The following is a 16290-nucleotide window of genomic DNA, read 5'->3' on the forward strand; positions in this document are numbered from 1 at the left end:
TGGGTCATTTCTCCTGCCCCTATTATCTTGAGCATAAAGTTAGAAACAATCACTAATTCTTTTATCTCAAATGAGGAAATAAAATTAGAATTCAACCTTTTTTACATGCTACAAGGTACAGAAATTAAAATATTTGGGATAACATAGAAAAGAAGGGTACATCCATCTGGTCAGATGCTCGGTTTTCATTGTGTCACTTGCAGAAACATCACCATGTTACCCGGTAGGTGTTACATGTCATAAAGATGTATTTTATACTCATCCAATTTAAGATGGGCTTTTCTGTAGCCTAGGCTAGTCCCAAACTCACTATATAACCCAGGCTGGCCTTAAATAGAGTATCTTCCTGCCCCTACCTTCCAAAATGTTGGAATGATAGATGTGTGCCACCACAGGGCCATCTTTTTTCCTTTTTTTTTTGGAGGGGGGGTATTATTGTTGTTGTTCTTATTCTTGTTTTTCTTTCTTTTTTTAAGATTTATTTTATTTATATGTGTACACTGTAGTTGTCTTCAGACACACCAGAAGAGGGCATCAGATCCCATTACAGATGATAGTGAGCCACCATGTGGTTGCTGGGAATTGAACTCAGGACCTCTGGAAGAGCAGTCAGTGGCCTTAACCACTGAGCCATCTCTCCAGTCCCCTATTCTTGTTTTTCAAGACAGGGTTTCTCCGTGTAGCCATGGCCATCCTGATACTCACTCTGTAAATGGGGTGGCCTTGAACTCAGAGATCTGCCTGCCTCTGCCTCCCAACTGCTGGAATTAGAGGTATGTGTTCCCTCCATTAACTTTTTTCTGAATGCTTTTGGCTGTTTGACTGGTTGTTTGGTTTTTTTTCCCAACAGAAAGAGTATTATGCAGTGGTACTTTGTTCAAAATATCAGAACTATCTGTAGGGAAAATGGCTGTCTTGCAAGGTAGAGAAAGCCAGTCATAGAATCTTACTATTTGCAGTTTTCAATGACAAAACACCTCTGCGTTGAGTTGCTCCAGGACACTCAAGCATATAGCTGGATTAGAATCAATGCTCTTAGGGGTCTTATTTCTGAATGTGTGTCTCGATCATAAGAGTATAGATTCCCACTCCAGAGATTTCAGTTCTACGGAATTCAGTAATGGCTCCTATAGAGAAAATGATCATTTTCATAAAGTAAGTAATTGGTATGTTGGAGCTCTCTCATTTATAAAAAACATTTTTATTTCAGATCCCAAGATTTAATAGCAATAATTTTCAGCCCTGGGGCTTTTATTTTATAGCGATACTCTTTTGCATCCTTTTGTGCTCCATCTGGGATTCCTGCTCATATTTGATTGAAGAAAACTGGTTCTGAATCTACTGCACACACATGCCACTAGCCCCCACCAAAGGGTCATGGTAAATAAACTGCTTTAAAGAGTAGTTTCTTGTAGTCTCATGCTTTCCTAAAAATTCAAGTGAAGGCAAAAGCAAAGCACTATGGAAGCAGAGTAGACACTGTCGGCCAGGAAGGCTCTAGTAACCAACCCACTGCCACCTCGGAAGCACATGGAGTGAACGGGATAAATGGGTAACAGCGCTGTCATCCGAAAGCGCTTGCCACCTTCCAGGCACTGAGCAAGGTATTTAAATTCACTTTTCTGGCCTTCCAAACAAAACTCCAAAGTTGCTATTAAAAGCCTCCTTCTTCAATATTTTTAATAATTTATTTATTTTATATTTTGTCTGCATGTACGTCTATATACCTCGAATATGCCTGATGCACATGAAGGCCAGAAGAGGGCATCGGCTCACCTGAGAATACAATTACAGAGGGCTGTGAGGCGCCATTTGATGGTTGGGATTTTTTTTTTAATATTTATTTGTTTTATGTGAATACACTGTTGCTGGCTTCAGATATACCAGAAAAGAGCATTATATTTCATTTACACCAGAAGACAGCATTAGATTTCATTATGGATGGCTATGAGCCACCATACAGTGACTGGGAATTGAACTCAGGACCTCTGGAAGAGGAGTCAGTGAGTACTTTTAACTGCTAAGCCATCTCTCCAGTCCCTAAAGCCTGGTTTTAAGTTAAGAAACGGGCTAAAGGAAATGAACAAGCATATACAAATTCATTCAAAAATCTCCTATTAAAGAATCGCCAGATGCTGCAAATCACTATCTTAACCTGAAGCAGAATCTAGCATAGATTCAGGAAAAGGTTGCAGAATACCATTTATCTGTCTGTTACCCTGCAGATAAAGCATGTGACACTTGTACTAAGAAACACACACTCCAATAGCTCTCATGAAATGATTAACTAGATACAACTTGACAGCCTCCATTCTTCCCAAACCATAGCAAGGACATGTATAAATAATTTTTGTAATATGAAATTCTTTTATTTCATATTTATTTTTATTTCATGTATATTTATTTGTATGTCTGAGTGTATGCATGTGCACCACATGCATGCAGGAGCCCGCAGAGGTCAGAAGTGGGATCAGATTCCCTAGGTCTGGAGCTAAAAATGGCTGTGAGCCCTCTGATGTGGTCCTCTGTAAGAGCAGCCAGGGCTCTTGACCACCAAGCAATCTGCCTGACCACTGCAGTCTGAACCTAAACAATCATCTCTTTGAAAATTTCCTATGGTTGGTGTTGTGAATTTCAGGTCTTTGTACAAGATGGATGAGTTTGTACACCGGTAATTTTTCCCTTTTAGTCTGAAAGAGAGATATGCCATAGCACCTGTTAACAGCAATGACTTAGGACATTCAAACGGTGGCTATGCTCCCTTGAAAATGTTATGATTTGAAAGGGAGAGCCAATAAAAGGGCAATTCTGAAATTATCAGAAAATAAATTCTTATTTGACTACAGTAGGATAATGTAGTATATTGTTCTTCAATAAAGGTACAGTATGTATGAAAACCTCACAGATTCATGCTAATTCCTTCTTTTGCTAACATATATTGAAGCCTCTTTCTAATCTATTGCAATTCACCAAACATCTAGTGAATTTCTCTTTGGTTCTAAATGGGAATATATAGATCCTTACTTTACTTTTAAAAAGAGTAACAGAAAAGTATGTTCTTACAATCGCAGCAAGTAGAAGGCTGAGGCCAGAGAATCCTAAGTTCAAAGCCAGCCTTAGCTATAAAGAGAGACTCTATGTTTAAAATTAAAATATGTACTTTCCCATTCCTGGTCAGAATGTAAACTAGAACAGTCACTATGGGAATCAACATGGCAGTTGAAAACTGTGAATCAATGTACTTCAAGACCTAGCTATAATACTCCTGGGCATATACTCAAAGGATACTCCATCCCACCACAACAACATTTGCTCAACTATGTTCATAGCAGCTTGAACATAATAGCCAGAAACTGAAAATAACCTACATGTCCATCAACTGAAGAATGGATAAAGAAAGCTGGTACATTTGGACATATTACTCAAATGTTAAAAACAAAATATGCAATTTGCAAGCAAATGGATTTTGTCAAGTATATTGTTCTGCAATAAAGGTACAGTATGAAACTAGAGACTATCCTGAGTCAGGTGACCTAGCCCCAGAAAGACAAGCATGGTATGTACTCACTTATACATGGATATTAGCTGTAAATTAAAGGATAACCAAGCTACAATCTATAGACACAGAGAGGCTAGGGCCCAAGGGGGAACACATGGATTTCCCTGGGAAGGGGAAATAGAATGGATTTCTCATGTGGACTTGAGGCAGGTGGGAATAGGAACAGGAAGGACCAGACAGTTGGGGAGAAGGGAGAAAATACTGGGAGAAATTATGGAATTGGTGGGCATTTTGGGGCTAGGAACCTAGTGCAATGGAAACCGCCTAGGATCTAGGGCAAAGTTTCCTAGTGATGGAAGATTACAGAGCACAAATCATCCATCTTCTATAAGCAGGAAAGGTGGAACTGGGATATCAACCCAGCCATAAAACCTTCCACCTACAGTCTATCCTGTCTGTAAGACTTGCTGGGGCAATGGTTTGGCAGAACTTGTGGTAGTGGCCAACTTATAACTGATCTAATCTGTGACCATGAGAGGGAGTCTACACCTGACACTGCATGGATGGCCAGGAACCAGAGCTCTGAGACCCAGGATAGGACCAAATATGACGAGCATTTTAAAAAGAGGAAAAAAGAAAGGAAAGAAAAGTCAATGAAATGATTTCTCATGATGCTCTGCTATCATGATGGGCACTCAGATGGGCACATTTAAGTATGCGTCTGTAGGGGTTTGGAGGAGATGTGTGTGGGTGCCCCTGGAAGCCAGAAAAGGTTGTTAGATCCTCTGGTACTAGAGTCACGGGTAATTATGAGCTGCAGACGTGGGTGGGGGAAATTGAACTCAGGTCCTCTAGAAAAGCAGCAAGGACTCCAACCACTGAACCATCTCTCTAGCACTACACAGTATTTTTTAATCTGGAATTAGCCAGTGTCTATATATAAAATATTATCATTACAGATGTGTGTGAGGGTTGAATTTGGCTCTTACTACAGGATTATTTCGTATTTATCACAAAGCATAAATTTTAAAAGACAAAATTATTTCAGGAATCACTACAAGAAAGTATTAAGTTAAACTAAGAAAGTATTAAGAGGTAAACTAATCCAAATTAAGAATCAATATGGGTTGCATATATAAACAATATAAATAGGAAAGAAATCTTTAAATGTGACAATTAAAAGATCAAAGAAATTATGAGATGGTGTTCAAGCTAAGCATCTTTGAACTGAAATCTGAGAGCTTGTCTTTAGAGAAAAGGAAAGAAAAATTCACACATCATATCAAAACAAATATACCTGCTATTTAACTGCCCTCATTGTACCAGCACTCAAAGATATATACTATATATAGTTAGGAAATACTTCCCAAATTCAGGAAGAAGAGCTACAGGACCTACAGATGTTCAGCCTTTAATTGTGATTTAAAGGAATGAATCAGGGATTAAGCAGTGAGAAGGCTAGGCTGACTCCATGACAGGCTTCAAATTGGCAGTTTAGGAGATGAGGCCTAAATCTCTGTTTCCAAGAATTGGGTAACTCCAGGCAAGTCTAGACCTCAGAAGCTGCCCTGCCACCTGGCCTGAGGCAAGGACAATGGGTTAGTAGTAGTTTCCAGACTTCCACAGTAACAGTTTCCAGCTCCCACCCCCAAAAATGGAATGTCCCTAGAGTTGTAGTAAGATAAAAGTCACCTGCCCCAGAATCCCCTAATGTGCTTTAAATGAGGCCTGTCCTGTGAGCTCACTTGGTTGTCTCTCTATCTTGGTAATGGGAGACCCCAGCATGCTAGAGTTCTGCACAATAAAACACTCTTTGTGTTTACAGACTCTACCAGTCAGGGGTATCATTTTTCAGGGAATCATGAACCCTTACCTTATAATCCTAGAGCAAGTTGTGGAATAGAAGGAATGAATAAAGAGATATAGAAGAATAAGCTGCTAAGCAGTAATCCGCCTTTCAACACAATTTTGTCATTACTTTACGAATCCACCAGCCACTCTAATACATCCTGTGTTCAAAGCTGAAAGCCAGATCCAACTACAGAAGTCAGTTAAGCATCAGCCCAGATTGGGGACCCAGGTGCCTCTTTATCTAGAAGCAAGAGGCAATTCCTGTCCAGAGGGATGAATGTTACAGTTGTAACTGACTAGATGCAATGAGCATGGAGGAAAAAGACATCCAGAACTACACTGTTAAGACAGTCACACAGAGGAAATGAAAAAGACCTGAGGTTTCTAGCCTAGTCCTTGAGGACTGCCCTCGACGGAAGGACCCTTTTAGCAGCTCAGAGTGCTAAAGGATTTAAAGGTGGCCAGCAAGTTTTCAGCTCAGTCCAGGGCCAGACACATTTGCATGGGCTGCAAGTGAAAAGGTGATCTTTGCAGACACTGATATTCTCATGTATATGTGCAGGCGACATGCAAAAGTGAAGCATTGTAATTCAAATGAAAGGTCCTTAAATCCTAAAAGAGGGCAAAACCAGAACTGCCACCCAGCTCTCTATATTCCTCCAGCTCTTTTGCAACTTGACCAATGCTTGAAAATGTAGATGATAAAAACTCTGCTAAATACAAAAATCTATGTTAAAGAAGCATTTTTTTTCAGAAATGTGAAATCATTTGAAGAGGTGCATCATCTTCAAAATGTCAGGAAAAAGCTACTTTTTATTAAAAGAATTTTTTCTTTGGATAGTTCTGAAAGCATGCCTTAAAAACAAGTTGGACATAGTGACTGCTATTTCAGAACTCTTGAAGGCTAGTCCACCCTATAAAGTGAGACTGAAACCACCACCCCCCTCACAAAAGCAAAGCAAAACAAAAATACTAAGGAAAGGAGGAAAGAGAAGAAATTAAACCAAGAAAACTCTCTTCAACACACAATTTTATTTTATGTATTTACTTGCTTTTATTTTTTATCAGACAGTGTCTCTACATAACCCTGGCTGTTCTGGAACTCACTATGTACACCATGCTGACCTCAGATTCATAGAGATCCACTCACACTTTTGTGACATGGAAACTTATCTTCGGAAAGTCAGTTGAATGGTGTTTTGTTGAGGCAAATACCTAAAGGAACGTTTCTTTAAAGTGGACATAGGTGAAAGGCTAAGGCAGACAAGTGAAGGAATGTTTCAATGAAGCAGACACAGGAGGATGTTCTGCTAAAGCAAGCATGTGAAAGGACACATAATGAAGGATTCTTTGTTAACAACATGCATGCATTGGTCTGCCTTACATTGAGCTGCACTTGTTGGGACTCCATAGAGAGAAATGCACCAAAAACCTTCTGATGGTATGCTGCATTTCTGAGTCTTGAGTGCTAGGATTAAACATATGTACCTTGTTTGCAGGTTTGAAGGCAACAATGAATCCCTTTACCTGTTGAACCATTCTGCTGCTTCTAAATGGTTTTTCTTTCATTCTCAATTTATATTCCTAAAGAATAGTCTGAAATGTGACCTTTGAAATTGTGTTCTAGTATGAGGAGAACTCTGACATCATAAAGCTGACCTCTGATCTGCATCAGCCTGTGCCTTCATGAGCAGACATACACAGAACAATAACCTTTCAAATGATTTTATGTATATTAATGTTTTACCTGCATGTTTGTCTGTGAACCATGTGCATGGTATACCTAGTGTTGGTGGAAGCAAGAAGAGGCTATCAGGTCCCCTGGAAGTGAAGTTATAGCCCACTGTCAGCAGTTATGTGACTGTTGGAAATCGAATCTAGTTCCTCTGGAAGAACAAGTGCTCTTAACCAATCTCTTCAGCCCAGTCGTTGTTTTTCTGTTGTTACTCATCTGAATCACCATCATCAGTACCCACAGTGCAAAAGAGTCCAGCCAGGATTGAACATGAATTTAAATAATGGTAATCACAAACATAATGGGCACAGCCACCAACCGAATGATCGAAATATGCTAATTATGTGCACTATTTGCCTCTTCTAAAATGTTTATTATAACATCTGACCTTTTGAGGACAGATATTTAAAACACAAGCTATAAAAGCATACAAGATGGCCCACTAAAGTCCGAACCCAGAGTATCCATGTAGCCATGTAACTAAATGCCAGCTCCCATACTCCGTGGCTATTCATTGCTTCTTGGGTTTAGAAAATCTAATTTTGAAATGCACAGCATCTGCAACAGTAAATCCAATTAAAATGGTTTCCTTTGGTTTATAATGCGTGTGGGAGAACACACAATATCTGTTAGTCATCCTTCCAGGGTCACAACAAAGGAAGCAAAAACTGACCCTCTTTTGTAAACTAACAGTGCAAAATGACAAATCAAATGATGGGACTTGCAAATGCAAATTCAAGAATGCCCCAGCACATGCGCAGTCCTTCTGAGTGGCATCAAGCAAGCTAAGAATAGTGATACCTCATCATGGCGGTTCATTTTTTAATAGAGAAAATATTTTTTAAATAATTCTAAGATTTTCCTTGTCAACACACTGGATACTCAATAGGTAAGGTGGCAGCTTATTAAGCAACTGGCACAAGACTGCGAATGAAGACCCTAAGGAGCAGAAAGCTTGCAGTTGCAGTACTCCTGAAGGTACACACAGGACCTGATGCTCACCTAACTGAAATACATTTCCAAGGGGCAGGCAGCTCAATGTCTATCAGACTCTCCAGCCACAAAGATATCAAAACTTACATTCTAGCAACATGTGAACTTTCTCATTCACCTAGAAACTTTACAAGGAATCATCAAGGTATTAAAAATGAACTCCGAGCCAGAAAAGCTATACAAACTTGGGGTCCCAACATTCAGAGAGGCTGACAAAAGGATCATGAGTTTGAGACCCTTCCTCCAAAAACAACGAAAATAAGCAAAATAGTATATAAAGTCCATATTACTTTACATATAAGGCACAGATAGTTTAATGGTAGACCCCATGTTTGGCATGTCCTGAGCTCTGAGCCCACTGCCCAGCACACAATAAATAAAAGAATTTGATGTCCATAAAGAAAATTACAGAAAAATATTCACAGTTTGGGTCACAAAATAAGTTTCAGGCCAGCCTACACAATAGGTAGCATTCGTGTTCCAAATAAGAAACAAACTCCCTAAATTGCCCTATAGAGTCTAAGCAATTTCTAGCAAATCCTAACTAGATTTTTATTCTCAAACTGACAAGCTAATGATAGAAAATAAAATTCTGAGGAGTAGCAAAGACCTAGAAGAGACAAAATAATCCTTTTATTACTATCATCTTTATTTATATATAAAATATGTATTATATTTCTTTAACTCTTGAGCTAAAGAGATGGCTCAACAGTTAAGAGCACTTCCTGTGGCCTTTAATCCTAGCAGAGGCAGAGACAGGCAAATTTGAGGAATTTCCAGGGTAGTTCAGTGGTGCAGCAAGAGACACTGTCTCAAAATACAAAGTGGAGAGCTACTGCAGAAGATATCCACAGTCAACATCCAGCTTCTGTACACACATGTGCAGATGCAAACATGCAAACACTCAAATTTTCATAAGCATTAATAAAGGAAGACTTCCCAGTCTAATTACTTATTTCTATTTTTCAGAGAGTTCTGCAGATTTGGGCTACAATGTTCCTTAGCTTACAGCACATCAAAATGAACAGTGGAGGATGCAGCCTGGAACCAGAGACAGTAAACTACAGTAGAAAAAATTGACACCAGCATGAAGTGACAGCTAACAGAGAAGGGATATATGAAGAGATTAGACAAAGCAGACATTACAAATTAAAAGGCAGAGAGATCTGTGCCCGTTTGCCATAGAGACAAAGAGCCTCCACTCGAACCCCTGAGCACTGTATATATCAGATTAACATAATTGATGCTGTCTTAAGGACAGTCTTGAGTCATCAGGAAAGGATGCAATTATTTCCATGTTCAGAAGTCCAGAAGGTAAGTAAACTTTTTGAAAACCTTTCTGTCCAAAATGGTTAGAAGTTTGAGAAGAAAAATAAACCAGGCACTAAAAGTGTTGGTGCTCAGTTTCTCAGAGAAGTCTGACATGGAAAATAGTCAATCTAATAGTCATGGAATAGTCGTGGAAAATAGTCAATATAATGTGCTCAGGATGTAGCTCAGTTGGTAAGGTGCTCGCCTGGCATGAATGAAACCCTCGATGTGTCCACAGAACCTTGGCATTAAAAACATCTGGAATGGTGACTTATACATGTCATCACTGAGGAGGTGGAGGTAAGACGATCATAAATTCAGGGCCATCCCCAACTAGCTACATAGAGTTTTTCAGGGCAGCCTGGGCTACATGAGACTTTGTTTCAAAATAGAAAAAGTTTAGCCCCATTAAAGACCCATTATCATTGGAATACATTTTACAATATGGTACAATGTGTGCAAATCAATGTTGCCATTTATACTCTATTTGAGCTAAAACTTCATGATGTCACATTACAGTTGAAAACAAATTTGTTCTATGGCTCCTTAAATTCTTAGTTGGGTGAGGCTTGATTAGATTAATAGAGTTTATATTCTTCATGGAGTGCAAAACCTTTTTCCTATTCATTAAGTAAGGAAGCATGTGAGAAGGGAAAACTGTAAGAGCAAGTTAATGAGCATGTGGTTATTCGTTATTCAGCCTGGCTATCAAGATAGCCCATAGGGACATGATTTAAGGAGAAAAACCTCCAGTTAAGAGAAGACTAGAGGGATCTGTAATGGAATCTGATGCCCTCTTCTGGTGTGTCTGAGGACAGCTACAATGTACTCAGTGTACTCATATAAATAAAATAAATAAACCTCGGGGCTGGGGATTTAGCTCAGTGGTAGAGCGCTTACCTAGGAAGCACCAGGCCCTGGGTTCGGTCCCCAGCTCCGAGAAAAAAAAAAAAAAGAACCAAAAAAAAAAAAAAAAGAGAAGACTAGAGGGGCTGGAGAGATGCCAGAGGTCCTGAATTCAATTCTCAGCAACCACATGGTGGCTCACAACCATCTGTAATGGGGTTTAGCACTCTCTTCTGGTGTGTCTGAAGACAGTGACAGTGTACTCACATAAATAAATGAATACATCTTTTATAAAAATAGAGAGAGAGAGAGAGAGAAGACAGGAAGAAATAAGGTTTACTTCTCCCTACTTCTTCCTGGATCTAGACCTCTTGATCAGCTCAACCTGAATGTTCCCCAAAAGCACATACTCAATACTGAATCCCAGGGTTGGGAATAACATCTCAGTGGCAGTGTATTTGCTTAGCATGTGTGAGGCTCTGGGCTCCATTCTGAACACTAACATAAAATGATAAAATAAATTGAACCCAAACTTGTCCTTCCTCCTCCATTCCCAGCCTTTTGTTTGCTTTAGTTGGTTTTAGTTTGTTTTGTTTTATTTTGTTTTTCTTGAGACAGGCCCTCACTATGGAGCCCTGACTGGTCTCAAATTCAAGATCTCCCTGCTTCTCCCTTTCCAGTACTGGGATTAAATTCAAGCACCACCACACCTGACCTCCATTCCCAGTCTTTCTCCCCAAACCCCAGTCCCCACCCAGTTCTTTTGCTTGTTTATTTGCTTGTTTGAGACAGGGTTTTTTGGAATAGCCCTGACTGTCCTGGAACTCTGTAGATCAAGCTGGCCTCAAACTCAAAGATCTGCCTGTCTCTGCCTTCTGACTGCTAGAAATAAAGGTGCTCCACCACTGCCAGGCTCCCTTGGTTTTTCCACAGAATTTCTCTACATAACTTTGGCTGTCCTGGAACTGGCTCTATAGACCAGGCTGGCCTCAAACTTAAAAATCCACCTGCCTCTGCCTTTCCAGTGCTGAGATGGAAGGTGTGCGGCACAATGCCTACCTGCTTTAATGACGGAACATCATCTGTAACTCTACAAACCAAGTATATTCTCCCTTCTGCTTTGTCTTTGCTCATTTACATCCTGTGTCTGGAATACCTTCTCCGCCTCTACCACACTCCATTCCCATCCCTTGTCCACGTGGAAAAAATTAATTCCTCAGCAGCCCTCTCTTCTTGAGACCCTCCCACCCCAGAAAGCAAAAGCGTGCCTTCTCCCTCTAGGCTTCCTCATAAGAGAAACTGTATGCACATAACTATGTAATAAGTGATCTTTCATAGGGTTCTTCACGGCGATAAAAAGCTTTCTGAGCACATAGGTAGATATACGAATATTTTTAAGTATGTGAAATCTATTTTTTGCATTTACAGTTATAGACTATGCATGGTATCACACACCTGTAATCCCAATACCTGGGAAGTAGAGGTGGGAAGATCCAGAATTTGAGATTAGCCTTGAGAAAAAAAAAAATAAGAAGGGCTCATGAAATGGCTCAGCAGGTAAGAGTGCATACCTGAGTAGCAGCATGGTGGAAGGAAACAACAGATTCTTGCAAGTTGCCCTATGACTTCCACATATATGCCAGGGCCCATGCTCCCACACATATACACACAGAAAAGAACAAAACAGTGCAAATTTGAGAAGACTAAAATAAAGCTCAAGCTGTATGTGGTGTTACCAACCTGTTACTCTACAGGTGCAAGCAGATCATTTAAGCCAGGAGCTCAAAAGCAACCTGGGCCACATTTTTAAAATACCCATCTCAACAACAACAACAACAACAACAACAACAACAACAACAACAACAAGTGATAATATCCTATAGGGCGTGTCCCAGCCACAGATGTACTTCTCTTTGTGGGGGATGTGGTGGTAACTGTTGAAAAACACCTGAAGACAAACAGCAGCCAGTCCCCCCACCCCCTACTGCATCCCTATCCCCACCCCCACTAAGGCGACTCTGTCATTTAAGTGCTAGGACTTGTTGCCATGCCACAGTGGCAGCATGTTAGAAACTTCCAAGGATCAAGAAAATGAACCTAGAACGAAGAGAAATGGCCAAGATTGTAGCTTAGAGGTAAAACATTTGCCTAGTATCCATCTACAGGCCCTGGGGTTCAATCCCCATAACCTCATTCTCTTACGTCCATACGTGTGTGTGTGTGTGTGTGTGTGTGTGTGTGTGTGTGTGTGTATCTGGTGTGTATGTATGTGTGTGAGTGTGTGAGTGTGTGTGTGAGTGTGTGTGTGTCTGGTGTGTGTGTGTGTATGTGTGTGAGTGTGCGTGTGTGTGTGTCTGGTGTGTATGTGTGTGAGTGTGTGTGAGTGTGTGAGTGTGTGTGTGAGTGTGTGTGTGTCTGGTGTGTATGTGTGTATGTGTGTGAGTGTGCGTGTGTGTGAGTGTGTGTGTATGTGTGTGAGGGTGTGTGTGTGTGAGTGTGTGTGTGAGTGTGTGTGTGAGTGTGTGTGTGTGTGTGTGTGTGTTGGGAGTGGTGTACACATGGGGATGTACTCTTAGCACTGAAGATTATTTGGAGCCCATTCTGAGCTACAAAGTGAGACTCTGTTTCATTTTTTAAGTTTTTTTTTCTACAAAGTTGATCTTTAGCCCTCACTCTCACTGCCCAGGATTTGTGCACAGATTCCCTTTTTTTTTTAAGTCTCCCGAATCCATTTAAAGTGCCCTTAAACTGTGAAAGAGTGTATGCCCCACTCCCACACTTCCCTTAATGATTTATGATTACATACAGAAAATAACATTGACCACTTCCAAACAAAATACTCAAGACCAAAGAATTCTTTGTTACCAAGCTCTAGACAAAGCCCTGTTTCCCGTGGTTTAACCAAAGTCATCAATGTGACCTCCTTCCAATTCATGGACAGTTTCGAACGAGAAGTGGAATTTGGAACACACAGTGTAGCTACCTGATTTGAGAAAAGAAAAACTGTACCACGTCTAGTTTTTAATTCCCAAGTTCCCATTATAGGGAACACCACAGGGTAAGCACCACAGAGGCACAAAAGACCTGGCCAGCAGCTGCAGTACCTGACAGATATCCCTGGACTCCCAGTGGTACTAGAGGAACTTTAAATCGTTGGAGTCTCTGCGTACTTCGTGATACACCGAGTCCAAAGCCTAGAAACTCTAGCTCAACATGTAAACATCAAACGCCGCTTCGCATCACTCCTAAGCCTTTCACCAAAATACAATGGCAGCAGTAAGAGGTTTGTTAGCTTTGGTTGTGCCCTCTAAGACGAGAAAGCTTTTAGCCTTCCTAGTAAGAGCCTAAGGGAGGCAGGAAGCTCATAGGAGCAGGCTGGAAAGAAGTGGCAGTCCTAAGGAGAAAGCCCAAATCCTTGGCCACAGTTTGCCTACAAACTCCTCCTCCAACTGCAGGCCCGCGGCTTTCAGAATCCAAGCGCCTTTTTGACTTGGCCCTAGCACGTGTAAATGAAACAAACAGCCACCACCCACACTAGTAAATAAACCTCGCTTTTAAAACTGTAGGGAGTGTTACAGGGAAGTGCATCCGCATCCTCATCCTCAAGGAGGTTTGGCTCTGGGGTACAGGATGCAGAGTAAGAATATTCCTTACGTTCCCAACTCCACCAAGGGGTACCTAGGTGGGTGGGGTGGGGTGGGAAGTGAGGAGGAGACGCGGGACAGTCTCACCTTGCCTGGTGGGCTTCTGGAGGTCTGCCTGCGGGGCTTGAGCAGAGTAGAGAGCCAAATAGGTCCTCAGAGTGGCAGCTAGCCTGAGGAGCTGAGGACCACAATCAGGGTGGCTCTAAATTAAGAGCGCCACCGCAGGGGTTGGGGTGGACTATGGAGTGAATAGGGGTAGGGAAAGGTGAGAGGGCCGGGGAAGCGCCCAGAGAATACAAAATGTACCATACACCTTCACCCCAACAGGTTGAGGAGGGATCCGGGAAGAGGGGAGAGCGCCGGGTGTCCTAGGAGTGCGCAGGGAAATGTTACTCACCTGCGAGGAAGACTGCCTGCAGCAAGCAGAGGTAGTTCTTCCCATACTTCTCTGCGATCCTAACGCGATGCAGGGCCATGGCCATGTCCACCTGCACCGGGATCGTCTGCGTGAAAGGCACGAAAGTACCGTTGTCTGGATTTAGCTGCCGTTTCCTAGTCCTGGGCGCCCGGGAGGCAGCCTTAGGCAAGTTCCTGAACGCCAGCCACGGCGAGGCAAGGGCGGGAGCCGGAGGGGATCCTGCTGGAGGGGGCCCTGCTGGAGAGGGCCCTGTTGGAGGGGACCTTGCTTCCGCCATCCTCAAGCCAGACTTGCGGGTTGGTGACCCCAACCCCAACTGGCCACTGCTGGACTCTTGCTCGCTAGCAGCCCGCCTGTGCAAGCACAGACGCTGCCAGAAGGGTCGCAGTCTACACAGCTCCGTGGCTCAGAAGACTAGAGCCCCCTAGCTGGGACCAACAAGACCCAGGACAGGAAACCCAGAAACTTGCAGAGATTTCAGGACTCTGGCTGCAGAGCGCTCTGACCTCAGCCACTGAGAGTTGAGTGCAACTCTGCTCCCTGTGGATGTACACCCATGTCCCCGCCTAGTTTCCAACGGGATGAACAGGGGCGGGACACCAGGAACCAGAGGGGACAGCCCCCACAGAGACGTCCACAGAAGGGTAAGGAAGGCTGGCGCACGTGTAGGGAGGAGACAGCATGACCTCGCACTCTAGGCAGTGGGAGCTGGAGCCAGAGGTTCCTTCCTTCCCATCCTGATTCCCGGGGCAGGGCGGGAATGGAATAAGGATACACAGTATGGGCACCTGCAGATAACACTGGAGTGCTTTGCTGGTAGCAGCAAAGCAACAAGTCGGAAAGGGCTGGATCTATAGATGAAATGTGCTTTCTCCCACCCTGCTCCCCACCGGCCTGCAAGTGCTCAAGCACTCTCAAGCTTCTTGGCTTGCTTTGAAAAGGATGCAAGGAAACAGAAATGACCAAGTAAGATGACTCCAAGGTAAAGGCACTTGCTGGGCCAACCTGGGTTAAAAGAACCCCATGTAAGCTAAGGTAAAAGGAGAGAACTGTTTCCACAAAATTGTCTTCTGACCTCTACTTGCACTGTAGTACATATGCACAAAAATAAATAATAACCAAAGTAGGGTCTGAAGATACAGGTCAGTTATAGCGTGCTTTCCTCCTATGCACAAGGATCCTGGGTAGGAGATGGAATCTGGAAGATCAAGGTTATCTCTAGCTACATAGCCCATTCCAGATCAGTCTGGGCTACTTATAAAAGATTCTGTGTCAAAAACATCACATACACAATTAATACCAAAAAATAATGGGCTGACGGGGGGAGGGGAGCAGCAAAACAAGACATCCTCCTAAAGAAGTAAGTGAGAAAGGATGGGAGGCCCCAGCCCTTTTCTTCTCCAGAGCCCAAGCTCCCCAGGAGAAAGCTTAGGAAGAGTGAGGAGAAGCTTGTTGCTCATAACAAAAAGCTAGAGCACCACGGGTTGAAGGCCAGCAGGGAGGTGTGTATGGGAGGGATCCGAGGGAGGAAAGGAAAAAGAGAAATCTGATAAATAAATTATAATCTGGAAAATAAAGAATACAAGCTATAGCAATTGAGGAGAGGTCAGGGGTGTCAAGGTAGAAACTATGGAAGTGTGATCCAGTGTCTCTGCCTAGGATTTGCCCCATTCCAATCCTGGCAGCCTTTATGGGAATTGCAAGCGTCACTCTTTAGACATTATTCTTTCCAAAAACTTGTGACGAGAGAGTGGACACAGGCACTGGGCTTTAAAAAAAAACACTTTATGTAACTTTATGTATGGGGAACCATTAATGAGAGCCAGTGCAGGCAAGTATAAAATTTAGAATCCTAACCCCTGCCTCCTTCCCGCTAACCTAGAAGTAGCCATGGAGAGTTTGGGTTTAAACAGCAAAGTGGGAGTACAGTACTGATTGCTACATTTCTGCATAAGAGTTCATTCATGTCACTCACCCCAGTCTATAAATAGTA

At 42.3% G+C, this 16290-nt stretch overlaps 1 protein-coding gene across 4 annotated transcripts in view; it reads right to left on the reverse strand.

Moving 5' to 3' along the window:
• The window catches only part of Mcf2 (MCF.2 cell line derived transforming sequence), a 106330-nt gene extending 91469 nt beyond the window's left edge, over window positions 1–14861 (reverse strand). For 2 of the 4 annotated variants that reach the window (XM_063280096.1, XM_063280097.1), the window contains exon 1: window positions 14277–14842. In XM_063280096.1, the coding sequence (XP_063136166.1) occupies window positions 14277–14574 (298 nt within the window). In that variant the 5' untranslated portion in view covers window positions 14575–14842. Of the gene's footprint in view, window positions 1–14276 lie in introns of all 4 variants that reach the window. The other 2 variants (XM_063280095.1, NM_001427408.1) reach the window with 2 other exon arrangements.
• Window positions 14862–16290: the final 1429 nt, after the last annotated feature.

Source organism: Rattus norvegicus, chromosome X (genome assembly GCF_036323735.1).
Source record: "Rattus norvegicus strain BN/NHsdMcwi chromosome X, GRCr8, whole genome shotgun sequence".
Lineage (NCBI taxonomy): Eukaryota > Metazoa > Chordata > Mammalia > Rodentia > Muridae > Rattus > Rattus norvegicus.